Here is a 27,026-nt window from a genome sequence, read left to right as displayed (position 1 = left end):
TTTTAAAACTTATCATGAAACTACTCGCAATAGACATCACCACACATGTGACCGCGTCTTCTCAACTAACCCATAGCCGCCTCCTTTGTCATGCATTGACCATCAAGAGTATGTCCATATGGGCAAGCCACTATCGCAGCTCCTCGGTGTCCACGCCATGTAACGCCAGATTTGATGCACGATTGCACTGAGCGAGAGAGCAAGTAGGATCGTCCAAGGAAGTATGTTCAGGATAATGGCTTCTGCATCGTATCCAAGAATTGTTCCGGCTATGAACGCGAGTGTCATTCCCGCAGCGAGAATTTTGTCTTGGAGTTCATCATCGCGATTGAGATGGTACATCGTGCATACTCCGGCTCCGAAAGCAACAATGGCCATTGCAGCTATGCCGGGATCAGGCTTTGGTAGGAGAAGATCTAGCTGATTAAATAGCAATGTTAGTATATCTTTGTCTTTTGCTTGGATGTATGTCTATACTTACGCCTCCCATCATGCGTTGCAATTTAATACCATGCGAAGCTGTCGGCCCAGGATCCTCGGCCATGCGAAGCCGTTCTTCATCCCTCCCAAAGGACTTCAAGATGGCCAAGGACGGCCAGGCCATGATGTTGCTTCCGAGAATGATTGCAAGTGTCCTTGAAAGGCTGCCTTTGATTCCTCTCGCAGACTGCCTGGTCCGTCGTTGAATGGATGTCTGAGCGGCAGTCTTGCCAAGCAGCGCTAGGTGCCTACAGAATAAAGTCAGCAAGTCCGTTGCTTTCTTCACGGTCAAAACTTCTTGGTTTACGTACTCTTCCACATCATAATACATCCCGTGTTTACTTCTCAAGTGTCTTTTCAGGCTTGAAACGGTCGCAAAGGGCTTGAACTTTCCGAGGGTAGGGTTGCATCTCGAAGACGGGCACCTCAAGCTTTCTCCTTTCTCTCCAGAGTGCTCTTTGGGCCTTCGAAGAGCGAAGACTGCCATCTGAAGTTTCTTGACATAGTCCATCGGTACCGGGATCGAGTGAAATGAACACGGTGAAGGTGTCCCTCTTCATCTCCCCTAGACCTGGTTTAGTGGGAGGACTTTGCTCAACTTTTGTCCGGCTGCCAAGGCATACTCGACTTTTCTTCTGACCTCTTTTCTAAGCCTCCACATGGGTTGCCTCCCGCCTCATATTGAGTTCTCGTCGTAATCATTGGATGTGCGTTCCGATGTCTTGGGCTGTCCTACCACACTTATCCCTTATTGAACCCGATGGCTGAGTCGGGGCCTTTCAGGGGCCTGCAGCGTGCATATGAGATCCCTTTCATTCCCCGTAAAGGTTTCCTCGAACGAGATGTCAGTTTTCATCTGCATCTATTGTCTTCAGCTGAACCTCCATTTGTATCACGGGATCATATAGATTGTCGACTGATCAGCGTACAAGGCTGAACGTAAAATGAACGCTCCTGTCACCCAACAAACTGCTCAAGGTCTTCCGGCTCCAGTCGTAGGAGGGCCTGGTCGGCCTCAAGAACGTGAAGCTCTGAGACCCTGGTACGCTTTCAATACTTCTTCGATCCCTTGTGCGATTACCTCTATGAGAAACAAGTCTAACATTTACCTTCGTCGGCAGGCTCAAAAATAGAGTTTTAGTACTGGGACGTCGTCTCCGAGCTTGGGATTGGGGGCTAATCATACGCACTGCGACGGGTTTATCCACCGCCGCCGTTTCACTCTATCTTTGGTGGGACAGCGAACAACGTGGATTCGGAGACATATTCTGGTCAGGGTATGTTCCAGATATCTGAGAACCTTCAACAGTGACGAAACTGACTTGATCCAGGCTATGGTCTCTTGCTACCATAACCAGCAGTTCTCTTGCCTTTGTCTGGTGGAGATTTGCGGGACGAACAGACACGTATGTTCTCCATTCCAAGGGAGCTTCACCATGCCTCAGAGGTCTAACCTTTTAACAGGTTTATTCTCTGCAGTATTTTCTTCGGGATGTCTTTCCTCGGAAAAGTTCTTGAAGGATCCGGGCCGATGATCGACGGATTAGCGACCACTCTCCCGCTAGGAATCATCGCAGGCTCTTTCACGGCCTCCCTCTGGCTGAGCAAATAAAGTCATCTCGGGTTGTGTTCTTGTGTTTAGTGATAGTAAGCATGTCTCAGCAATGGTACTTGAATGCTGTTCAATGTAAGGGCATTCATTAACAAGACTTGCTCGGTCATGAATGGATGATGGGAAAATAAAGCGTTAGGGACTCTGATCCCCGTAGTACGTTATAGACACTAGATAAATAGATCCAGCTGAGCTGCGAAGCGAGGTGCTGCAGTATTCCCCATCATTGGCGGGAGTGATTGGGCCATTGTGTCTCGTATCTCACAAGAGGAAATGTTTGGTTCAAGAAACCCGGGGACGTCGGCTAACCTAAATTAGATCCCATTTCTCAGGGTATATTTGTTCCTAGGTCAGAGTTATTGAATGCTGCCTGTATTGTTTGTCTTGGAAGACCTGCCTTAGACAAGTTGTCCATAGAGCCTTGCTCTTTTCGTGGTGTAAATAGAATGTGAATTGATGGGTGCTGTCGGGCCATTCCCCAAAATGAAAAACCCCCACGTCGGGAAAAGCTAATGAGATCCTTAGGTCTAGATCTTCGCCTTCCTCGGTGGGGTTAGCATACTAAATTTGACCGAAGTCAACGGTCTTTTCCAGATTGCTACTAGTCTAAAGGGGATGTTTGAGGAACCGTATCACGAGGTTCTTGATTGCAACGATTGAGGGGTTGGTTGAGGAATCATCGGCGCCACGAGTTGAACACGAATGAAAAGCGTCAATAAAGTGCTGCGCTTGCGTGTGAATCTCTATGTTTTACTTTCTTCTGGTTTTTAGGTTATACAGCCATGTTCTATCTTGAGCCTACGCCGTTATAAATTCATTTCGAGACAAATGAGGTAATGTGATATGTCCGTATGTAACACAGTCGACTCTCTGAGTGCCCTCCTAAGGAGAAGTATCAATTTTCAAAGCCCCAAGACTTTCAAAGAAGGCAACAGATACATCAATCCGGCCCAAGCACACCAAAGCTTCCAAACTACCTCATCGTCATCCACCGTTCTTCTCCAGAGCGTTCCACAGACTATGAACAACCCAAGTCCTGGAACAAGGGCGTGGCCCGCCCAGCCAAGGGCCCAGAACCAGAACATCGGTAGAACGGCAGACCACAACATGACACCCATTGCCAAAGTCCATCTCGCAACTCCATCCCCATAAACAAGCGGCACCGTCTTCCTCCCCCTGGCTCTATCGCCAACAACATCTGGCAAGTCCTGGGCATGTATTGTCGTGAGAACAACGGCACCCGTCGTCAATATCCATACTACTGCCGCATTCTTCAAGCCATACTCAACCGTCCCGCCCGTAATCGCCAGGGCTCCCGCAGAAAACGCCATGAGACCTAAGGCATTCGCTATGTTCCGCCACCATATGCTCGTGTCAGCAGCGTCGAGATCATTGTACATCCACACAAACGCAATGAAACTCGTCGTCTCGCGAAAAGCGCCGCTATATGCCCCGAAGATCATGAGCGATGGCACGAGATAGAGCGCGATCCGTCTGGTTTGGTCTGCCGTTATCCGGCCCGATGGCAGGGGTCGCCAAGACTTGTTGGCGGCATCTTCAATCATGGATCCCGGAAGACGTTGGTTTGCGAGGTTCTCGAGAAGAAGATTGGCATAGATCCAAATCACAGCGTGTATCAGGGGCTTGAAGAAGGTGGTCAAAGTGAGAGTTGGCAGGGTGTCGAGGTTCCGGAAGCCGTTGGTAAGAATGCTGGAAATTGCGAAGAGCATTTGCGGAATAACTACTGTCTTGCAGTCGCTTTTTGTGAAGAGGTAGAGCGTTTTAAGGTGGTAAAGTGTAGATCGTCGAGACCTCGAAAGCGTTTCCTGCAAGAAGGTCAGTATAGTTGCAATGTCACAATGAGATTGAGTTCATAGGTTGACATGTCGTCAAGGAGTTACCACTGCCTACCTTTTCATCAAGATGGAAGCCCATTGATTCTTCTTCCATGGAGAGCTTGGGGCAGCTTTCGATATTGATTTTGCCCATGTTGCCAATCCTTCAAGCAGCACGAAGACTTGAAGGGGTCTTGACAATCTGAAACGGCCTGCTTTAAAACTGTTCGCCATCTTCAGGGGTTTCGTGGAGATGAGGTGTTTTAATACACACATCTTAGATTGTTCTTTACCTTCAACTTCCTGAGGAAAGTGTAGTTCAAGCTTCGACTGGGATTGGGAACAGCCACTGAGGCTTGGTGTCAGCGTTTTTCTTGGCTAGTACCTGTGTTTGCCGTAGATGGTAAGGCCGATTCCTTTTGTCAGCTACAGCCTTACCTAGAGGCTTGTCAACTTCGGCACCGGTCCAATGAATGATACTCTGCATGCCTGCTACTGAAAAGGTGTTGAGAAATCTCGGGACAAGATCCCACTTACGGACGAGTTGTGAGGCAAGAGACACGTTTAAGTTACACAATGTCTCGCTGCAAAATTCAATGCCTAGCAAACAGTTGACTAGTTTTGATACGGCTGAGGTCTAGAACTCGGATGTCTGGTGAGCTGAGCTTGCCCACTAACCCCCAACTCACGTTGCCTTCATACACAGCTCACCTAATCTCGCACCTTCCGCTTTTGCACCGCCACTGCTGCCTGGAAGCTTGATGGTGAGATTGGATGGCTGGATTGTCATTGGCGCTCTCGGACTTGCCTCGGATCCAACTTGCTCAACTGGTCAACCGACCAGTGGTGTGGGTGGCTACCAGGGATCAAAGGATTGGAACCCGGTCTGTTTCTGCTTCTTCTCTTTTTTTTTTTTTTTCCATAAAAAGAAAAGTGCTTTTGTCAATGAAAAGAAGGAGTTGAAAAAAATACACAAAGCGAGGGTAACATGGAATCTCGCGTTCAGCTGACACGTTAGGCCATCACTGGGCATATCCGCAGCCACTTTCCCTACTCGCTGTGACAGATTCCCAAAGGAAGCCTCTTCAAGTACCCTTCTCTCCGAGGCAGCAGTATTCACTACAACGCCAAATTTTTCAAGTGAGCACCAGATTTTGAATAGTTGGGCAATTCTCGACAATCTGCTTCGGATCACGGAAATAAAGACCTAACACATCGTGACGAAGACCACAGAAGATGATCACTCTTTTGCAATCTCGGTATTAATACCTTCTCTAAAGAAACAATTGCAAAACCTCGACGGCAATGATAAAGATAACAAACAATATGAATACATCTCAAGCACAAAGACGACGAGAACCTGCGAGGATGAAGACTAACCAACAAGACCACACTAGTTGCGATAAAAGACACCGGCACTTTGAAGGAAACTCCCTTTTATACGTTACTAAAGAGAAAAGCTTATGTCTGTAGCTACACAATTCGGAACTCAAGCCCAACTTGCTCTGGGTATCCTTGGCCCAACTGTCCATACGCCGAACCTAAACCTGGTCGTCCAAAAGCAAATCTCAATCTGATCAAAACACGTAGCCACTTGGTCCAACCTTTACTCCCGTTGCCAATACTCTGTCGCCAAAGTTCCACTAAAAGCAGCTACTCGTCGTGGTAATCTCTCACTTATCGGCGGCAGGCTTGCCCTCGCCCTTGGACTCGATCTCTCGCTTAGCGTCGTCGCGCTCGGCGTCGGCCATGGCAGCGAGCTTCTCGGCGGCCTTGGCGGGAACCTTGATTCGGATCATTCTGCGGACGGGCTTGTCAGCATCCTTGTCGTCGGTCTTGTTGGACTCCTTGTCGAGATTCTCGTCGAAAGCATCATCGGTCTCCTTGCCAGAGGCCTTGGCCTCATTCTTGTCAGCCTTCTTGCCGGCAGCCTTCTTGGCAGTGGTCTTGTTCTTGCTGCCAACGGGTCTGCCTCTGCGGCGAGGCTTCACCTCCGTCTCAGTCTTCTCGGCAGCAGGCTTGGTAGCACGCTTAGGCTGAGGATTCTTGCGAGCGCGCTTGGCCAGGGGCTCATCCTCCGAGTCAGAGCTGGAGCTGGAGTCCTCAGAGTCGTCGACGACGATGACCTCAAGGGGCTGCTTCGGGGCGGGCTTGACAGCCGGCTGGGAAGCATCGGGCTGGGGAGCAGGACGCTTAACACCAGCCGTAGAAATGGCTTCCTTGGGCTGCTCGGGGGCGTCGTTGGCGGCGGAAACAAGGACAGGATCCTTGATACCTGCGTCGGTGTTGACGTACTTCGATCTGGCAATGATGTGGGCAATGCTGTTGTCGCCGGGGGGGTGAGCGGCAGCCTTCTTCAGAGCCTCGCAATTGTGAACCTTGACCAGGGCGCTGCCAATCATGGATCGGAACATATTGTCAAAGGGTCCGCCCTTGCGGACGGCAGGCAAGTACCACTTGTCTCTGCCATCGAACATGGCACTGCCCTCGCGATTCGCTATGGCTCTCGCGGCCCCCTCTCTAGCCATTTTCCCCTCCCAGACGATTCTGTTCCGGACAAAGGAGACGATATCCATGGGGGCGCGGGCATCATTCTTGCCGTACTGCTCCAGGTGCTCTACCCAGGCAAACATCATCTTCCACGCGGTCCACTTCTTGGCGACATACTCCTCCGTATGCCGGCCTCGCATGAGGGGATGAATGTGAACCTTCAGCAATGGAGTTCCCTCAGGACCGATAATCCAGCAGTCGAGGTAGCGGCACAAAAGGGGCGAATGGGGGTTGACATGGACGGCGGGGTCCATTCCGGGAGGCAGAGGAACCTCCCAAGGGCCACAGCCTTGGAGCTTGGGGGCCTCAACGATGCTGCCGTCGTTGGTGTTTCGAATCCAATGGTCAAGGACGACGACGAGGGGGTCGACAGGAGTCTGGTCGGACTGGCCGATGGGTCTTCCAACAAGGTCGAACTGTTGGCCGAGGCCTTTTGCCAGGATGCTGGCCGGAGCGCCCTTCTGAGCGGTCTGGACAGTGTCATGAGAAGGCTGGGGGGTGAGAAGGCCGTTGGTGTTCATGACTGTCGAAGCAGCTTGCTTCAGGAGAAGGCCGGAAGAAGAAGCAATAGTGTTGTCAGTGTTGATGGCCAAGGTGACGGGGTTCTTGTCCTTCTCGGCGGTCTTGACAATGTTACCGCCATCGGCGGCCTGAGAAAGAGGCATCTTGTCGACAATGGCCTTCTCAGAGAGTTCCTCGGGCTGAGTAGAGGAAAACTGGGCAAGAGAAGTGGAGGTACCAGCCTTGGCCTGAGTCTTCTGAGTCTTGACGAACCGGACCTTCTTCTTGATAGCAGCAACAGGAGTAACGGGCCTGCGAGGGGAGAGGGGCGAAGCTGGCTGACTTCGAGTATGGTGTCTTCTAACGCCGCTACCAACACCACTGCGACCGGGGCTGTGTCGAACGGGCTTGTGGAAGGGCATGTTGGAGTCGATGGACAATCTTGTGCAAGTAAAGGAGCGAATGTGTGTCTGATAGTATGTTAGAACAGCATTCTGGAGGATGATCTCGCCGTCCTTCGCCTCAGCACTGGTACTTTTGGACAAGCAGAAACAATGGGAAATTTGACCGAAAAACCATAGGGGGACGCTCAAAATGACGCCTGATCTGAAGACCAAGGCGATGAAAGCAACAGCAGAGATGAAGCCGACGAGACGCATCGCCGACGGTTGAAGCCGTCAACGCCACGTCGACGTCCACCAAAACCGCAACCGCAATAAAAACGTGACGTAAAGAAAAATGACTGAAGTCGAAAATACCACTCGGTAATCCAGATCTCGTGGGTTTGAGGGGGTTTTCTTACCTTGTAAGTCCGTCGACTGGTCAAGACAACGGGTAGTGTTTGCTTGGTTTGTGTGCCCTCGACAGCAAACAAGGCAAGATCGCGACGTGTTTCTGGAAAAAGATCGAACTCTCCAGAGAGAAGGAGAGGATGAAAAAACAAAAAAAGTCATTGACTGCTTGCTGGACCCGCCAGCAACCCTCTTCACCCCGCGGGGTGGTTGATCCAGGGTGTGTGCTCAGCGCTCACGATGTCTGCCCTAATAGTCTACGGAGGCGGGTGCCAGTCTTATCCATAGCAGTTACTTCCTTCCTCAAATAGTCTCAAAGGAATTTTCTGATGAGAAAAGACCATGGGTCGGTTGCAAGGTAGATAGAAGGCTGCTGAATGATGGGGAAAGGGGTAATAGAAAGATTGGGAGAGGGCTGGAAGAGCAGCCAGCCGAAGTAGATTATCATTTAGAAAAGGAGTCACAATTTTGCTGACACCATTAAAATACTACGAGTGTTGATCATGTCTTTGCTGGAACTGATGCTGCGTATTATGGATGTTTCACTTGGAAGGCCACCGGTCTGTTCATTGTCCTCCATGGCCAGACCGACGTACAAATACCATGCCTGAAGTCGGCGATCACGATTCTGAGCAGCCGTCGATATTTGGCGCAGGCCAGAGACCCTCCTCTTAGCAAGCCGACAGCTCCCTTCTGCTTCTGACGGAAGTGTGGCTTTAGGAGACAACAAAAGTACCGCTTCAGAACAAATAATGTTCCCACTTGGTCAAGATCTGAGACACCAGGAGCGAGAAACGCACGTCTGCAAAGCCTTTATCACTCTTTACAGCGCATTTCGAAATCCTTGATGCGGATGACATCTCTGTCTTCTTCCAGCGATGTTCTATGCTGGCGGCGGTTGTCAGACTGTGCGGTTCCGAATCGAGAAGACTGGATGTGATGAAGGACAGGCCCGGGATGATGATGGCTTTGCAAACTTGTTGAAACCAGAAAAAGGGCAAAAAGCCAACAGAAACGAAATAAAACGTGAACCGACCCAGAATGAAACCCAAGTCCTGAGAGGATAAGCGTGATCTCTGTGTTTCAGCTGGTATATCTGCTGTACCATTACTGGGCATATTCACGGCCACTTACTTACTCCTGCTCGGTTGTTGGGGGACCAGGTCGTCAACCACTACATCAACCCTCTCGGCAGCTTTCAATCCGGCCATCTTCAGCTTGCAACCCACCACCTCCGAATACCTCTCTCACCAAGTTAAATCATCAACAACCCCCAAACCCCACGATCGCGATCACGATCCCCTCAACCCCGGCCCGTCACACCGAACCCAGGACCCCTCGGTGAACCGTCCCATCCTCCCCACAAGGGTACCCCATGAACCTGAATGGATCCTCGGTCCCAGAACCCCGAAAGACCCGACCGTAACCCCCACCCAAAAACGCATCTCGGAAAACCGCAGTCGCAAAATCACTGCAAACCCATCACAAGGGACCAAAAAAAAAAATATGCGCCTCCCCAGGGCAGCTGCAACTGCTGCTCCCCAATCACTCCCCAGAATCCAACGACCCCTGGCGATCCCCAAAACCAGAAACCCGGCCCGGGCAACGACTGCTACAGCTCCACACTCACCGAGGCCGTCTCCGACAACGCCGCCAGCGCCGTTGTCTGCTCGCCCGCCATGGCGTTCTCCTCGTTGCTATTCCGCGCTACCACGACAGCGGCAGCCGTTGAATCGCAGCAGCAGCAGCACATGCAGCAAGACACAACGCCAGCAACCCCTCAATTCTTCCTCCAATCACACAGCCCCGCCCGCTAAGCTGCCCGACGTCATCCCCCGTCCGCGCCAGTCCGTCCGAAATTTGAATTCGACTACCCTGGCGATCCTGAGAAAGCATGCGTCTATTAGCACGACTAGCACCGCAGCCGCATATTGCTACCACAACCACCATCCCGGCGCTGCTGCTACTTCTGCCCCACGGCAAGCTGTCAGCAGCTCCCGTCCCATCCACACCCTGACCTCTGGCTCTGCTGCATCAATCCAGACCGAGCTGCTCCATCGCAGGTCCCAGACCAGCGGGACGACGCGGACCACGCCTCCCGGGAATATCTCTCACCACCAGCCTCGGCCGACGGCGTATTTAACCAGGTACTTACTTCACCTTTGCCTCTTCCCCGTTTCCCCATTGTAAAATTCCCACGCCCCGCCATCCAAGTCCATTGCTTCCGCGCCTTCGAGCTAAACACCCCCATCGTCAAATCTGCATCGGCGCGCGTGATAACCCCTCTTCCCCATAGCCCCAGCCTTCACTACCTCTTCTTATAACCCATCCCTCCTGTTGCCCTCCCCTTTTCACGACTTCTTCCCCAAACTCACACATACCAACCACAGATCCAAACACACAATGTCCGACCAACGAGACCCCAAACGCGCCCGCGTCGCCGCCGCTGAGGGCGAGCACCTCCCCGCGGGCATCACCGAGACCGACGAGGAGCTCCAGAAACACTGGTTCGTGGGCAGCATCGACCAAGGCACCACCTCCACCCGCTTCCTCATCTTCAATGGCCTCGGCGACCCCATCGCCATGCACCAGATCGAGTTTGAGAACCACTATCCTCACTCAGGGTAACTCCCCCCCCCCTTCCTCCTCCCCCTCTCCCGCCACCCTCACTAATACACCTCCCTCGCCAGATGGCACGAACACGACCCCCTGGAGCTCCTCTCCTCCGTCGAGGAATGCATCTCCGCCGCCCTCGCCAAATTCACCGCCCTCGGCCACCCGGCCTCCGCCATCCGCGGCGTCGGCATCACCAACCAGCGCGAGACCGCCGTCCTCTGGGACGCCCGCACCGGCGAGCCCCTCCACAACGCCATCGTCTGGCCCGACACCCGCACCGCCCCCCTCGTCCGCGACCTCCGCGCCCGCCCCGGCGCCGACGCCCTCCAGCCCCTCTGCGGCCTCCCCCTCTCCACCTACCCCTCCTCCGTCAAGCTCCGCTGGGCCCTCGACAACCTGCCCCGCGTCCGCGAAGCCTACGACGAAGGCCACCTCGCCTTCGGCACCGTCGACTCCTGGCTCATCTACCGCCTCAACGGCGGCGCCTCCGCCTCCCCCCCAATCCACGTCACGGACTCCACAAACGCCTCCCGCACAATGTTCATGAACCTCCACACCCTCAAATACGACCCGACCCTGCTCTCCTTCTTCGACATCGACCCCGCCAAAATCGCCCTCCCCAAGATCGTCCCCTCCTCCCACCCAACCGCCTTCGGCAAGCTCGCCTCGGGCCCCCTCGCCGGCGTCCCCATCGCAGGCTGCCTCGGCGACCAGTCCTCCGCCCTCGTCGGCCAGTGCGGCTTCCTCCCGGGCCAGGCCAAAAACACCTACGGCACCGGCTGCTTCCTCCTCTACAACGTCGGCCACGAGCCCGTCATCTCCAAGTCAGGCCTCCTCGCCACCGTCGCCTACGACTTCGGCAACGACCGCAAGCCCGTCTACGCCCTCGAGGGCTCCATCGCCGTCGCCGGCTCCGGCGTCAAGTTCCTCGTCAAGAACCTCAACTTCGTCGACTCCGCAGCCCACATCTCCGACCTCGCCGCCTCCGTCCCAGACAACGGCGGCGTCGTCTTCGTCACCGCCTTCTCCGGCCTCTTCGCGCCCTACTGGATCGACGACGCAAAGGGCACCCTCTTCGGCATCACACAGCACACCCAAAAGGGCCATATCGCCCGCGCCACCCTCGAGGCGACCTGCTACCAGACGAAAGCCATCCTCGACGCCATGGCGAAGGACTCGGGCCACGCCCTCGAGTCCCTCGCCGTCGACGGCGGCCTCTCCAACTCGGACCTGTGTATGCAGGCGCAGGCCGATATCAGCGGCATCCGCGTCGACCGCCCCGCCATGCGCGAGACCACCGCCCTCGGCGCCGCCATCGCCGCCGGCCTCGCGCTGGGCGTGTGGAACGAGCTCGACGACCTGAAGAACGTCAACCAGACCGGCCGGAAAGTGTTCACGCCATCCGCCGAGCGCGAGAAGAACCTGAAGATGTTCAAAAAGTGGGAGCAGGCGGTTGAAATGTCGAGGGGCTGGGTGCGTGACAATCTAGAGTAAGAATCTAACCTTGAATGTTTTTTATTGTTTCTGGAAACCGGAGTTGGATGTATAGAAGAATAGAAAAAGCGTGGGATGATGTCAGGAATGTTTGGTTAGATGGATACCTACCTATCAAGTCAGTTGGTCTGCCCACTTGGGGAACGTGCAATGTCATTCGCCAGACCCGACAGTCGTTCGACACTAGCAAGATAGACGCATAACATACACACAACACAATAAGATCTGGGGCGCAATCCACAGGTATCGTCTTTATTGTCATCTGTCTCAGAGGTAACCCACAATCCGGGCCCCTCCGTGCACGGCTGATCGAGGCATATCCATCACGGGCATGTTCCTCGATACCGTTCTCTGCATTCGTAGCAAATGGGACAATCATCTTCCCAAGAAAAAAAGAAGCTGTGTGAAAAAACATTGCAAAGCCAAGTGCTTTTCGTGCTCGCCAAATGGATTCCCCCTGCCGACGCCAGCCAAAAATGTAGAATGTTTGGTTCCGCCCCCCATTTCTTTAAGCTCGAGACTCGTGAGTGGAGTGGTGAATCGTATCGCAACTTGGAATTAGAAAGTCGATGAGAACAGGCGCGCAGACAAGAAGTGTAAAGAGCTTTGCTGAAGGGGGGCGCCTCGGGGATATGATCCGAGACGCTGGTATAGTTTTTCAAAGTGGAGTTTTGGTTTTACATGATAATGGCGGGGATGTCGACGTTGGCCTTGATGCTCTTGTGGGGGAGAATGCTGCCGCCGTTGACGTAGATCTCGTCGCCAATGGTCACGTCGTCGCCGAGGACGGTGACGTTCTCCAGGCGAGCCCACTTGCCGACGGTGCTGTTCCAGCCGACGATGGTGCTCTTGACCCAGGCGTGGTCCTTGACCTTGGAGCCGGGCAGCAGGACGCATCTTTGCAGACGGCAGCCGTCGCCAATGACGACGTTGGGGCCGATGGTGACGTTGGGGCCAATCTTGCAGTTCTTGCCAATCTTGGCCGAGGGGTCGATGAGGACGTTGCCGGCGTGGACGTAGGACTCGCTGGGGGGAGCCAGGAGCTTGGAGCCCTGCTTGGTGAGGGAGGTGAGGTACAGGCAGGTGCCGGTGAGGAAGTCCTTGGGCTGACCGACGTCCATCCAGAAGCCGGGCAGGTCGAAGCTGTGCAGCTGGCCGTCGCGGACGATGGCGGGGAAGGTCTCCTTCTCGATAGAGGTGGGGCGGAGCTCGATGCGCTTCAGGACGCTGGTGTTGAGAATGTACATGCCGGCGTTGATGCGGTTGCCGACGAACTCGACGGGCTTCTCGACGAAGCGGTCGATCTTGGTGGCGTGGCCGGGCTTGTGGACGACGACACCGTACTTGGAAGGCTCCTCGACCTTTGTGACGACAATGGTGCCCTCATCTCCGTGGTTCTTGTGGAACTCGGCGAGGTCCTTGAAGGGGAAGTCGCAGATGACGTCCGAGTTGAGGACGAAGAAGGGGGAGTCGTCCTTGGCGAGGATGTTCTCGGCCAGCTTCAGGGGGCCGGCGGTATCGAGGGGCTCGGTCTCGACGGAGAAGGTGATGTTGAGGCCGAACCTCTTCTCGTACTGTTGGGGAGGATCGTCAGTACAGCTGGCTTCGGAGGGGATCGTCAGCTTATGGGACCCACCTCTGCCAAGTGCTTCTCCATAATCTCAGGGCGGTAGTTGACAGCAAGGACGACATCGGTGACGCCTGCGGCGGCGAGGGCCTCGATCTGGTGCTCGATCATGGGCTTGTTGGCGAACTCGACGAGGGGCTTGGGGAGGGTGAGGGTCTGGCATTGCGGTCAGCTTGGGTGTTGCTTTTCGCCCAGCATCTTGCAGCTGGAGGAACTGGTGATGGTCTTCTCCTGAAAGCCGCGCGTCAAGCTGGAAAGGGGCATAGAGGACATACAAGAGGGCGAAGACGGGTGCCGAAGCCACCGACAAGAATAATAGCTATTGCGCGCGTCAGCATGCTGCATCATGACCCGGTGCAGAGGCCAGCTGGGGCATTGGCTGCACAAGGGGGCAGGAGGCAGGCAAGACTCACCCTTCATGTTGGAGGAGTTTGGGGGTTGTGGTTATGCGTGAATCGACTCTGGTTTGGTGAAGAGCAGAAAGGGAGAGGCGATTGCTTTCCCTTGAGGTGCGCGCGCGAAACAAGCGAGTGTATGAATGGGGAAAGGGCGTAGAAGTTCTCGAGGCCGGTAGAAGGTGCGACGAGGGCGGTTGGCGATGCGATGACGATGGTTGACAACGAAGGGCCGAGCTTCAACGACGGTCGAGGACGCGAAGGGGGGAAGGAGAAAAAATTAATAGAGCTGGTACAAAGAGCGAGCCTTCCTCCGGAGGATGTGCTGAGGCTTTGGGGGTGAAGATGACGGAAGCCTGGGAGAGGGGTTGTGGAGCGGCAGCAGCAGGTTGAAAAGTTGCAAGAGCGAGCGCAGTGAATAAAGTAAGGTCAACGAGGGAGGAGGAAGCCGGGAAGATGAGGTTGCGAGAGCTGGGCTTTGAGTACCTTAGTAGGGACCTGGATGGGATGGGATGGGGATGGGGTTGGATGGGGATGGGACGGGTTGGGATGGATGGATGGCAAAGGGAGGTGCAGGTGCAGGTGCAGGTGCAGGTGCGGTACTTGGTTGGTACGCTACAGAGTAAAGGTACCTTTCAAAATGACACGACATACCTTACCAGCACAGTAGAGAGAGTACCGTCTCCTGAATCCTCTCGCTGCTGGCTGGCCTGCCTCTGGTGATGCGCAGCAAGGCAAGAGCACACACAGCACACAGCACAGAGCACAGAGCACAGAGCACAGAGCACAGGGCACCGCCTCGAACCTGGACCCCCAATCCCGCCAACCGGCCCATGTCTCCCCCCCTGGAACAGGCGCGCTAACGGCCGGGCTTCTGGACACTACTGCGCAGCAAGGAGCACTATGGGAGCCTCCAAATGTCTGACACATACCCGTCCCTTGACTCTCGGGGCAGCGTCAGGTACAAGTCCCAATCAAGACGGCGGGAGGCTGCACGTTTACGAGACACCGACTCGAAGGTGATGCCAGTCCAGATGGTTGCGCCCGAACAAAAACCTCTGCTCCCCATACGAGGGGCGCTGAACAGGTTCATTGCTGTTTTCCAGAGGTACACACACTCAACCGCCCACTCGCATATCCCATGTACTGCGCCACAAGCAAAAGGTACGTACCCAACGGCCAATGCCCATTCTCATCCAATCACCGTCCTCCCCTCATCCTCGGTGGCCCCCCCCATGTGATCTCACGATCCAATCCCGTGTCTCCCCCGAACGGCGGCCCCCTTGTGGGAGAAGAGGCTAGGTAAAGGTACGCTACGCCCAGCTGTCAGGGGCCCTCACTCTCTCTTCCAATTCCATTCTCTCAAAGACGCTGGCTGGACAGCTACTTCGGAGTAGACTGGGGCTTGTGCGGCGGCGGTTGTCATCGTCCCGTCGTCGTCGTCGTCGTCAGTTCGTCAATCGTGCCTGGCCTTGTACCACCGCACCGGGGACACGCCTCGCCTCGGTCCTCCGAACCATCTGCTGAAATGCGCAATTGACACAAAAGCGGGGAGCCCCGACCTGCGAAATCGACAGACCACGGCTCCCCCAATTTCCCTGGCGAAATTGTTAATGCCAATTCCCCTTCCCCCTTGCTTGTGCCTCAAAGCCAGCCATGGCACTGAACAGCCTTCTCTGTGTCTGGACTCTCTCTCTCTCTAGATGGATGGGTGAATCAGACGGAAACCGTGGCATTCAGTCAGCTGATCAACTGTTGTTCAAAACACAGTTGAACAACTTGGCCAAAAGGACCGCCGCCGCGCTCCGGTGACCGCGCGTACATCCGCCATCACACACTCTCTCCCGGCCGAGCACCTAACCTCGAAACCGGGTCCCTCCCTACATGGGACCGACATCTGACCCGTCCCCCCTACTCAACTCGCGACCGCCGCCTTCTTCGGGTTGCCTCTGCTGACGACCTCGTGAATGGGGGCAGTTACGAACTGACGGAGCGGTGCTGACAAGCAGTTGCAGTCACAGTCACATTTCGCAGTGCAGTCAGGCAACCAAGCACAAAAAAAAAAAAAAAAACAAAAAAAAAAACCTCGTGTTATGCCGCCGCAAAAATACTACCCCCCGGAGATTTTCCTCATTCCTCGTAACATGGGAATTCTTCCAATGTCACCTCTCTCCCTTCCATTTCCTCCCTTGCCTTTCTGCCTTCCCCTCCGATTGGTGACGCCTAAAAATACAACTTTGCCAATTGCCATCGTCAATGCAGGAAGAACAAGTCACCAACATACCGAAGCAACGGATGTCCAAGTTTCCCATCGCCTCAAAAACGCCTCAGTGGGGACCCCTCCATCGTGGCATCGCCATAAAAAATCACCTCCTCGTGACCACCGAAAACACCGGGTCCAGCCCGCAAAGCCACACTTGCGTAACGTCAGTCTCGCCAACTCCCGTCTTCACCACAAAAGCCTCCATCCCTACACTTCAATCAAGAGCGCGGGAGAAAGACCGGGAGAAGTGGGAACCCTCTTGCTCAACTTGCGACGTGACGTACGTGTTCAGTCCTCTCTATCCGTAGGTAGGTATCCAACAAACCACGGCCGCGTGCCGTCCACATCCCGGGACCCTCCGGATGGCCCTCTATTGCTATTTTTCCTTCAAGGCCAGCAGAGAAATAATTCACTGCGAAAAACCTGGTCAAGTTGAAGGGTGATCGCACCCCCGTCAAGTTGTAACAACATCCGCAATCCCAGCACACCCGTCCGCCACACGGACTCCCGCCCGGCAAAACCCCTTCCCATCTGCCACGCGTGTCCCGACTTCCGATCCTCTCAATAAGAAAAAATCATCCGAATATGCCACCTGCAGATAAAACTCAAAACTCAATGGCATATGCAAAGGGAAACACCAGACAAACACCTCGGCAGACCTACATCCCGTCATCCCAACCACCACCCTCCAAATTAGACCACGAGCAAAGCTCCCCTGATTCAGCCGCATCCCCAAACAAAACACGTTGCCTCTTGATGTGAAATCACGCTAGCGAAACAGTCTAACAGACAACTCAATCAAAAAAAAAGTGTCTAGAACACAACGACCCGCGTGGGATGCCAGGAAGCACCTTCTTTACTTTTTTCCTTCTCATCCGTCCTCCTCACTTCTTGGCTTCCAAACCCGTCTCCAATCCGCGCCCGCTGTCAAAGTGCCTGCCCCCCCTTGCTTCGATCTCCTCCCCATCATCCACGGGTACCAAGCGTGAATCTAAAATCTAATTTCTAGAAAACTCAAGCCCACTCGCCCTAACCCAACCCAGCCCAGACCGCGGTTGCCCAGCCTTGGTAGCTAGTCAATCTGATCATCTGCCCCGTGCGATCCCGTGTATACATAAGTAGTACATATGTAAAATGCGGCTTCGTCTCACGCTGGCCCCGTCCCGCGTCCGCGTCCCTCCCGTCCGCCCTCCACATCGGCTCCGGGCCACCACCACCCAATCCACCACCATCCCCCGAAACCCGCGCGGCTGTCCGGCGTCTTCCGAGTCACACCACCACCACGGCCACCACGGCCACCACGTCCACCATCCCTCCAACCGCCATCCCGCACCTGCACCTGACAGTTCCAGGGTACCTAGGAGCGGGATGTGAGAAAAGGGGCAACAAACTGGACCAAGTCGACATCATGTAACGCTCGCCGTTCACGTGCGCATGTAAGCAATATCAATAATTGTGCAGAAAAGGCCGCTGGAATGCTATTTATTTATTGATTTTTGTTCGGTCTTGTAAATATCATCATAAGCTTGTCGTAAAGTCTTGGTGGTGTCATTATTCATCATAGCCGCATGTCCTCAGAGCAACGCGTTGGGGGGTTGTGGTTCCCTTCATCAAGTCCACATCTCCTCTTGCCTTCCTCCTCCTCCCATCTTGTCCAAAATCCCCAATTGGCCTCGCTTTCACAAACTCTCGGGGCCCAAACACTCTCATCCCCCGTAGGTTGGCGGCAAATCCCGCCCCGTCCCAATACATCCTCCGCCCTGTCTCTCTCTTTCTCTCATGGCGCAAAATCAAGATGCCAGTCCAAACCAATGTTCCCACGCTGGTCCAAAAAATGCAGAATAGAAAATGCTTCGCTTTTGAGGCACATCAAACGGAGGAGAGAGGGAGTGGCTTGTTGCGCGTACGCATCGTCCAAAGCTCTTCTCTCTCTCTCTTTCGCTCTCTCCCCCGCTCCTCCTTTTCCTACCATTTCCCAATTTTTGGTCTCATCCTTCTCTGTCTCTCTTTCTCGCTCAACCAAAGAGTCTAGCATCCCCCACCGCGGTCTTTTTTCGTAGCAATCTTTTGTTGTGTGGAGGGCTCGTGTCATCAGAAAACAAGAAAGATAGCCTCCTTCGTCCCTGGCCCCATGATGGAAAGCAAGATCATAAACCTCCAATGTCCAATAATGAGAAAAAGTGAAAGGCGGCCGCCAGAGTCGCCTCTGGGCATGGTTCCGGTTGAAAGAAGCAGGGAACGGCAAAAGCGGCTGGTACTGTACAATCCCCAGCCAAAGCGCCTGGTCATCAAAAAGGAGAAGAAAGAGAAAAGGTCTTAATAATAGAATGCTGATTCTGGAGGGGAAGAAGAAAGTCATCAAGCCCAATGGCCTTGTCTGGAAAATCAAAAGAGTACCGGCCGGATTGCAGAGGGAATGAAATCGAAATCAGAGGTGCCGCGCAGGAAGCCGTAATCTAGGTCATAAAGTCGTCATGAGGTCGTCGCAGATGGAAGTTATGCGTCGCTTTTCCCACTCCTTTGGCCCACTTCTTGGTACCAATATCTTCGCTTCTTTTTTCCTGTTCCCCTCCTCACTCGAGCTCCCGAGGACGGTTGTCGTCCTCCATGCTGTGACCAGAGTGCGTCCAGTCCCTTTTATCTCCGCCATGTGTCGCTGCCGGGACCGAGAGCCTACAGCTGCCAACTCATGGTGCAGCAAAGCTGTCCACTCAGTCGAACGAAGCCGTGGAAGAACTGCTGGAGTGGTGCCCAGATCGGCGGTGGCTGTCCCTGGAGCCGTGACTCGAAGACGTGTGGCGACTGCTCTTCTTGGACCGGCGGGCGGTGCCGCTGGTCTCGGTGGCGGGCAGCCCCTGGACGATTCCGTTGCGGGCAAGCATGCCACCGTTGACGGAGAAGTTGCGACACACCATGAAGGCACGCATGGCCGCGTTTTCTTGCGCCAACGAATCCGATTCGTAGGCGAGGTCCGTCTGGTACTCACGGCCGTTGACAAGAACGAGGCACGTGTAGCCACTGTGATCACGGTAGCACTCGTACGAAGGATCCCTCCATCCTCGGCGGCGGCAAAGACCTAGATTGGATTGATTAGCCCTTGATAATCTCTGTATTCGATCATGGCGCAGCTGAGAGATCAGCACCCTCGGTGAAGTGAGGCGAGCTGCATTCCAGCCCAATCCGATTCATTTCTCTGTTTTCCCCGGCTTTGGCCATTGCAACTCGTACACTGGGAGCCGCAACATAAAGCTGACGTCGATCCCGCGGGCACGAGGCCACATCCCGACTCGCCAGGCAATGTCAGGGCCCTGGGAACAAACGCATGTCATTCCCAAGATGCAGGGGTAGGCACACACGATCTGACCCAGTTCACCAGGGCTCATCACGGCTCAGCCCCACTTGTACGGACAATTGATGATGGGAACGAGGTTCAGGGAAGCATTGGGTTTCAACGACGAGTCTGGAAAAGTCAATTGACCACTTACTCTCAAGGTACTGCATGTAAAATCCTCCCATGTTGACCGTTTTTCCCCAATGGGTGGATTGTATGCGGCGGGTCGAATCTTTTTTTCTTGATCCTAGACGTGCAGGGTCCCCGAGATGCGGATTCGGGCGCAGGGGGGAGATCGATGTTGTCTCAGACCGAAGAAGGAAAAGAAAGTGAAGCAACTGAAGAATAGACAACTGCTGTCCGGACAATAGGACCAAGATCCAGGCGGCCTTGGGATGCAATCGAGCCCAACGGTGAGGCGAGCGAAAAGTCTATGGTCGAGGACGGCCGGGGGGTCTCGCACGCGGACTTCTACGCACCACACGCCAGAGCGCTCTGGGGTGTTGTGATGTAAGGCGTAGGGCAGAAATTCGGGGTGGGTTCGAGTATGTATGGTAGCTCAAAGAGAATGAAAAAGAGGTGGGATCCGGACCAAGTCTTGAGCTGTTTTCGTGGTTTTCCAAGCTGGGAGAATTTGAGCCTGATGAGGTATGGGGGGACAAGATGAAGAAAGTCGGCGGAAGGGGTGGTTGATGTGTTGTACTGGTGAAAGTGTGTGTGCGTTGTGTGTGTGTGTGTGTGTGTGTGTGTGTGTGTGGACGCAGGTGGGTGTGGGAGGTGTTGTGAGTTAAGCTACGTATCCAGGGCTTCTTCCGTCTCTTGGGTTGCAGGAAAACATCAGAACCATGGACGGAGAGACATGTGTGCTTTATTGCAGAAAACAAAGGGTTGCCCTTTTTTTTTTTACACCTTCTCTCTGGCTTCGACGATGAGCTAGTGCGGGGGCAGGGAGGGGGTGGAGGGGTGGTCCAGCAATAGGTCAAATCCAATCCAGGGCCAACATCAACAACATAAGTAAAGGTACATTAGATCATACATGGGGACTTGACAACGATCGTATGGAGGTAGTGTGCAGTTGCAGCGCGTGTGGTAATAACAAGCTGCGGCGGCAACGGCAGCGGCTGCGGCAGGAAATGAGGGACCGGGCAGGCGAGAGGAGGGGGGACAGTACTTTGGACCGGAACGGAGAGAGAGAAAAAGAGGAGAGACTAGTAGAAGAGGGGACAAGACTCGGAGGGAAACAAGAGGAGAGTAGACCAGGGACGTGGAAACGAACGACCTGCTGGTTGAAACACTTGCTGTTGCTTTGCTTTGCTTTGCTTCTGCTTGCTCCGTCTACTGGAGAAACTGGAAAGACAAGCGCCGACTGGGCAAGGTATGAAAGTTCTCAAAAAAAAACGGGCTCGACGAGAAATGGAACAATGGGGTGGTTCTTTGAAATTTTGGTTCGAGATGCAAGCGGCGATGCGGCTCTCGAAAGAGTGTGACCCATGCTTTGCTGCGTTGGCTCGTCTCGTTGCCAGTTGATAAAAACCGCTGGAGACTAGGCCACCCCACCGCGACACATTGGGGAGGAGGGGACCGGGAGGAGGGAGGGGGGTACCAGCATCATCGCTGGGTCATGGCCAGGAGCAGGGCCAGGGCCATGGCCTCCAGGGCAGCCCAGGCGAAGATCTGCCTCTGGCTGAGAGCTCTACTCCCCATGTATTGTGGCGGTCGCTTTCTGGTAGACGTTCCAAAGGTATCTCGAAAACGTCGTCCAGCACGGGAGTTGGCCGTGAGCGGAGAGAGGCCTCGGAAACCACAATACCATTGCAGGTTTGCTGGCTTCTGAATGCTCGTGGCGCTTGATGGTCTAGTCGAGTAAAGCCAATATGGGTTACCCTACCGCCGGTGATGCCGCCGACTTAGACTTCGTTCTGTTTTGGATCCAGTCTGTCGCCCACGACATCATCGTCACAAGCAAAGGCGCGCGCCTCTCGAAGCATGTACGGATACATGCAAACATACATGGCCGAAACTTTGGACGAAGTCCCTCCGACCATGTGGCCCGCTGGGTCGCAGGTTGGGCTGCTTTAGCTCCTCTAGGGCTACAGCAGTCCAAGAGGGCAAATTCGAGACGAACGAGCCTGCAGAGGAAGGGGGAAAAAGTAAGAGAATGACGAGGGCTGCGAATATGCAAAGCCGGTGGCGAAATGGAACCATTCAGAGAGGCAGGACCCAATCTGGCGCGCCGGTCTGGCCTCGATGGATGAATGCAATCGTAACCGCGGCGCACAGCTCTCGGAGACAAACCCTCAGCCATATGTCCGTATACGCGCCAAGTAACTCTGGACAAGGCATACGCTGGTCCCTCGGCCAGGTTTCCTTGGTCACTGATGGAATCGTTTCGGGCTGACGGCGAGTCAAAACGCCAGAGCATGCTTATTTGATTCTCTGGTGCTTCCGTGGAGGGATGTGCCCGGTTAGAGTTGCGAGGCCCTATGCCTGTCTGGTACGAGCGAGGAAGAAACAAAGGACGACCTGTCGATGTGAAATCGAACGTCCGAGTTATCACTATGTGGTGTTAGCGGCGACTAATGCATCTGCAATCAATCGGCCAGCGCGCAAAGGGCCGGTTAGCAGTCGTAGCATGTGTGTGGACAATTCGTTAGCAGCATGTCAGAAGTGCGTCCTTTTGCCGTTGGTGTTGTTGCTCTGTCGTTGTCGTTGGTGCTGCTCATGCCTCCCACCGCCAATTGCTCGTCTCCTTGTCACGGGCCGAGCATCGTCTCGCATTCTAGAGAGTGCCAGTATCGTCATGTATGTACGGATGAGGCCATGTACATTGGCTGCTGGGCTTGCGTGCATGTACTGACTGCGGTCTACGACCGTTACTGCGGGGGGCAAATGGAACCGGACTCGGACTCGAGAGAAACAAGGGGAAAAAAAAAAAAAAAAAAAAAAAAAAAAAAACGTCGAGATTGAGTGCTTGCTCCCCCTGTGGCTTTGGCTTGTCCCTTGTGCGTTCCCTGGCCCGCTTGTCGCTTGCTCGCTTGTGCTGCGAGACGCGAGGTCGGGGATTGGAAGGACAACGCCGGCAAGTTGGAAGGTGACATTGTGAGACCATGACAGAAGGACGAAGGAAAAAGAAGCCGAAGAAGCGGCAGCCACAGAACAACCCAGGTTCGTCCGTCTGTGTCTGTGCCATGTCAGGCAAAGGTCCGGCCATGCTATGCGATGATGCTAGCTGGGACAGGGCAAGAACAAGACCAGGCGCCGGGGCCACGTTTGGGATCAGCCGGTGGCTCCCAATGATGTGCAGCGATGGCGGGCGATTCGCACGGCATCATCAAAGTCAAAACGGCCTGTTGGCCAGTCTCGTGTCGTAGTGTAGCTGCTGTGCCCAGTCAGAGATGGCAAAAATGACAATTGCCCTGCGTGCGCTGGACGAATCAGCGGCTGAGGAAATAGAGAAAATTCCCCGTAGAGTGATGTACACCGGTACTCCGTACACCGTCCAGCTGTTCCTTGCAGTGATTGAACAAGGCCGGAGCAGCGAATCAGCGCTTGTTGCCCGGCCGGCCGTTCGTTGGCTCGGGGCGTCAGCATGGGTGCCGACTAAAATAGGCCATCTCAACTCCGAGTGGTGTGTACGCGAACGAGCGGAGCGGTCGGCGGCGAGACGCTGATTGAAGATGATTTCTTGTGGTTTTGGTGCTGCCGGTGCCGTTTAACGCCGGTGCTGGCGCTGGCGGATTGGAGTATCGGGACTGGCGTCGTTCTTTTTGGGAACTGAATTCAACGGCACATGAGGGACTCAGGGCAGGCGTGCGGTGACCAACCAACGCTGAGAGCGTAGCCCCATCCCCGGCGGGCGGCAGAGCGGACGCGCGGGCGAGATTGCAAGGTCGGTGAAGAGGTCATCTCTCATCTCTTGTCGCTGTGAGAGACGAGGGAGGTGGACGACGTGCATGAACAGTTGCCAGCGCCGAGAGAAGACTACTGGAAGTGGGTTCGACGGGGGCGAGATTCATTGACATGGGGAAACAGACAGCGTGCTTCTTTCTGGCTGGACTTGGCCCTTAAGGTGGGATGAGCAGCATGGTATGGCCAGAAGAACCTGGAAGGGCGAGGGGGGCGCGGCGTTATCGTTGCAATAGGCAGTTGTCCATCTGCAAGACGCATCTGCATCTCTCCATTATTTCCCCCCGTCAGTCTGTTGTTTACTGCGGATGCCGCAGATTGCCAGGGCATGGCGGTGCAGGGCAAGCCAGAGAGGCCTTCATGGACTCTGCGGTGTAGGTAGGTGAGGCCAGAGTGGCAGGTAGATGTGCATCCGACGATGGGCGGAATGGGTGCGGAGGGAAGGGCGCAGATGGGCCGAGAGAAGAAGCCAAAAGCCACGCGAAGGCAGACCGTTGGACAGCCCAAAGGGGGTCGTGGCGGCGACAGGACCGAAAGGTGTGGGAGATCAGAAATGAGGATCGCGTTGGCGAATGGAGGCGACGTTCTGAATGGACGAGGGAGAGGGACAAGCCGAGAGGTCAAGGTGAGGTGAGGAGGTGTGGAGGGGGGAAAACCGTGGCCATGGTGAGGGCCTGTGGGCGCGATGGTGGTGGTGGTTGTGGTTGTGGTTGTGGTTCAGCGTTGTTGGTGAGTGAGGAGGAGGAGAAGAAGAGCGTGGGGAGGAGTGGAGAGTCGAGATGTACCCCTGGCAAGAAAGCGATATGGGGAGGTACTTCTACCGGAGGAGTGTTCGTACCAAGGAAAGAAGTACCTTACTGAGGAAGAGGAGTCGTGGACGGTGGTGGTGGTGGTGGTGCTGCAGCATTAGCGACAGCAGGCAGATGCAGCGCTGCAACTGGTGCGCGCGCGAAGGCAGAACTAGGCAAAGAAGCGCAGGGCCAGAGCGTTAGCGATGCAGGCCATGCAATGATGAGTTGGCAGTGCCGCCAGAGGTGGACGTCCAGTTTGTTCCATGCCTCGAGATGCTACCCAGCTTGCCAGCCATATCGCTCTTTCTCTCTTTCTCTCGCTCTCTCTTCCAGTGAGAGTCGTGATTGCGAATGGCAAGCCAGGTACGGTACTTTTCTCATAAAACGACGACCCTTACCTTGCCTGACCGTTGACCTCATCATACCCTCCCCGGGAACGTACCCTGTTCTGCACATGAAAGCGCAGGTGAGGTAGGCGAGGTATCCATACCTGAGGCGCCTATGCTTTGCCGACGTGCTTGTACCAGTACTTTTGACGTGAATCTGCGATTGCCGCGGACGAACTCTTCCTCATTGTCCGGATGGAGTTGTGTTCAATATTCCGTTGAGGCAAGAAGAGGTCGGGGAGGCGCCGAGGCAGTGGCCTTGACAGGCGGCAGCTGCGGTGCAGGTGCATCATTTGAAGGTCGTGCTTACCTTCCTTAAGATACCTGAGGGAGGGGCGCCAAAGTACGGTGGCAGGTAAGGTAAGGAACGTGAAGCGAATCGCCCGTGCCCTCCTGCCAAAGATCTAGGTAATCAGAGTCAAAGACGGGAGTGGAGGACAATATTGAACTCTGAAGAAGGCGCCAGCGGCTCCGAGTCTTCGCGTCTTCGTGTCTCTTCGATATCAAGAACCCACGAGACATGGAGCTTGCTTGATGTGGTGAGGTGAGGTGAGGTGAGGTAAGGCAACTTTGGCAGGTGCGACTTCCATCTTTTCTCTCATCGCAGGTGCAGCCCCCCAGTTCCTGCCACTTTGCCTGGGTAGCTCCTGCCTCTGAGCTCCAGGTTGCCATCACAGCTTTACTAGCGCCGCTGTAGACGCCACCCTGTCTTCTGATTCGTCAATTGCACCTTCCAGAACCCTGTCTGGTCCCTTCCATCTCTATCGACCGCCCCTCCGACGTCCCACCGTCCCCACAACCCCTCAAAATCGGCGCCAACCTCATCCATAGCTCTCCCACTCGCAGCTTCCCACTAACACCTCACTGATGGAGTGCCGTTCCTAGGTAGGTTGCCTTACCTTCCGACTCCTGCTGCTGCTGCTGCTGCTGCTGCGCAAAGTCCCCAGCGGTGACTGAAAGTGACGTGACCTTCACGGCTACATACATCAGCTTCTCTTTTCCATGACACATTGCCATGCCCTCGACAAATAGGCGTCAACGCAAATGTCTGCCGTCAATTACCGCAACAGAGCAACAGAGCAACACCAGATCCAAACTCTACTGCTCATCAAGCATCGGGCTACCCCCAGTCATCCAAGATCCGGTGATCAAACGACCCATCCGGACCACGGCCGTCCATCACCAAACCGGACCACCGACAAGGAACATGGACCTGGGGCATACCCTCACGGCTTCCGGAACCTCTCCCGAGACATCTGTCTTTTGCGCCTCTTTTCTTCCGCAGCCCTGCCAACACTGCCAGCGCTACCTCGAGCCCCCGCAACTCTCGTCCTCTCTCGTATCATCCCCCGGCCCTCCACGGCCCATTGAGGCCTCACCAGAGCTCGTGACTCCCCATCATGGGCCTCACCGTTCCTCTGTCCCTCGACGCCCGTTGCACAGTCTCCATCTCGTTCGACTCCAATACCCACCGTCGGGTTGTTGTCACCACCGCCTGCGGGATCCTGTGGCTCGGGAATACAAGCCCATGATTGCGCTGCTGTCCCTTCTTGTGTACCGTCTACATCCTACCTGCCCCGACACCCCCCTCCCTCCGCAGAGCTTCCCTCCTAGGGTTCCAATGTTGGCGATAAGGGGTGTGAGAGGCGAGACATCAGGGACCTGTCCGAGCCAACCTTCTGCCACACCCCGCTAGAAAGAAACAAACATGCTTAGCCTTCTTTCAACGTCATCCGCTCCAAACATGCTCCTTCGATATCTGCCATTGGACCCTCGACGGTCCCGAGAGAGGACGCTTCTCCAGACGCGATGCACAGAATGAGAGATTGGCTCCTCTGACTGGACCCCGCGTTGGTACGTTGCACTGCAGACCAGACCGCCGTTCTATCTTTCTGCTCGCAGCAGCCATGGCCACGCCATCGTCTGGTCCAGCACGGAACCAGTCTTCCCCTTCACGCAACGCCCGAGAGAGAGAGAGAGCAGCGAACGTCTAGCGTCATGCTGCTGGCCGTCGACGTCCGCCCGGGCGGGACCCAATCTAAACGTCGCTTCGTCGACATGTATCAGTCGACAACGCGTACTTCCTCCTCAACGATAAGTGGGAAATATTATGTCTCCTTGAGACACAAAGCGGCCATGCTTTGCGGCCACAACACGGCATCCGGGTCTTTTTGATATCGGAGCCACAGAGAGAATAAGAAAAAAGAGGGGCCACCTGCATCTTGTTCATGCATGACAGCAAAGACATCTGCGCCTAGGCCCTGCACAGTTGCTGTAAAGCGAGATGCGCCAATCGAGCCTTGCGTGGATGCCATGGGTTAGGTCAGTCTACCGGGATCATCCACCATGCGCGCAGAAAATGTCTCTCTTCAGCCTGCCGCTCTGGTTATCTGGGAGTATTGTCTGAGTCCCAGGGCTGGCTGGGCTGGTCTGCCTCGTGTCTCAAAT

At 54.8% G+C, this 27,026-nt stretch overlaps 4 protein-coding genes across 4 annotated transcripts; 1 reads left to right on the top strand and 3 right to left on the bottom strand.

Moving 5' to 3' along the window:
* Window positions 1-102: 102 nt before the first annotated feature.
* CGCA056_v003716 (Fumagillin beta-trans-bergamotene synthase) lies at window positions 103-4,081 on the bottom strand (the record flags this gene model as incomplete). Its single annotated transcript, XM_037318973.1, has 4 exons — window positions 103-420; window positions 482-728; window positions 3,377-3,918; window positions 4,004-4,081. 4 exons carry the CDS (start codon window positions 4,079-4,081, stop codon window positions 103-105), a joined length of 1,185 nt encoding a protein of 394 aa, XP_037183178.1.
* A 1,519-nt stretch (window positions 4,082-5,600) lies between these two features.
* On the bottom strand, window positions 5,601-7,400 carry CGCA056_v003715 (uncharacterized protein; the record flags this gene model as incomplete). Its single annotated transcript, XM_037318972.1, has 1 exon — window positions 5,601-7,400. One exon carries the CDS (start codon window positions 7,398-7,400, stop codon window positions 5,601-5,603), a length of 1,800 nt encoding a protein of 599 aa, XP_037183842.1.
* Window positions 7,401-10,172: 2,772 nt separating this feature from the next.
* gk (putative glycerol kinase) lies at window positions 10,173-11,879 on the top strand (the record flags this gene model as incomplete). Its single annotated transcript, XM_037318971.1, has 2 exons — window positions 10,173-10,393; window positions 10,460-11,879. The coding sequence occupies 2 exons, from the start codon at window positions 10,173-10,175 to the stop codon at window positions 11,877-11,879; spliced, it is 1,641 nt and encodes a 546-aa protein (XP_037183841.1).
* A 677-nt stretch (window positions 11,880-12,556) lies between these two features.
* MPG1 (Mannose-1-phosphate guanyltransferase) lies at window positions 12,557-13,926 on the bottom strand (the record flags this gene model as incomplete). The annotated part of the gene is made up of 4 exons (XM_037318970.1): window positions 12,557-13,453; window positions 13,516-13,662; window positions 13,782-13,825; window positions 13,920-13,926. 4 exons carry the CDS (start codon window positions 13,924-13,926, stop codon window positions 12,557-12,559), a joined length of 1,095 nt encoding a protein of 364 aa, XP_037182523.1.
* Between the last annotated feature and the right edge of the window lie 13,100 nt (window positions 13,927-27,026).

This window comes from Colletotrichum aenigma (assembly GCF_013390185.1).
Source record: "Colletotrichum aenigma strain Cg56 chromosome Unknown KSG_Cg56_contig02, whole genome shotgun sequence".
Lineage (NCBI taxonomy): Eukaryota > Fungi > Ascomycota > Sordariomycetes > Glomerellales > Glomerellaceae > Colletotrichum > Colletotrichum aenigma.
Note: the sequence above shows the minus strand (reverse complement) of the source record. Positions and strands in the feature narration are given on the sequence as shown.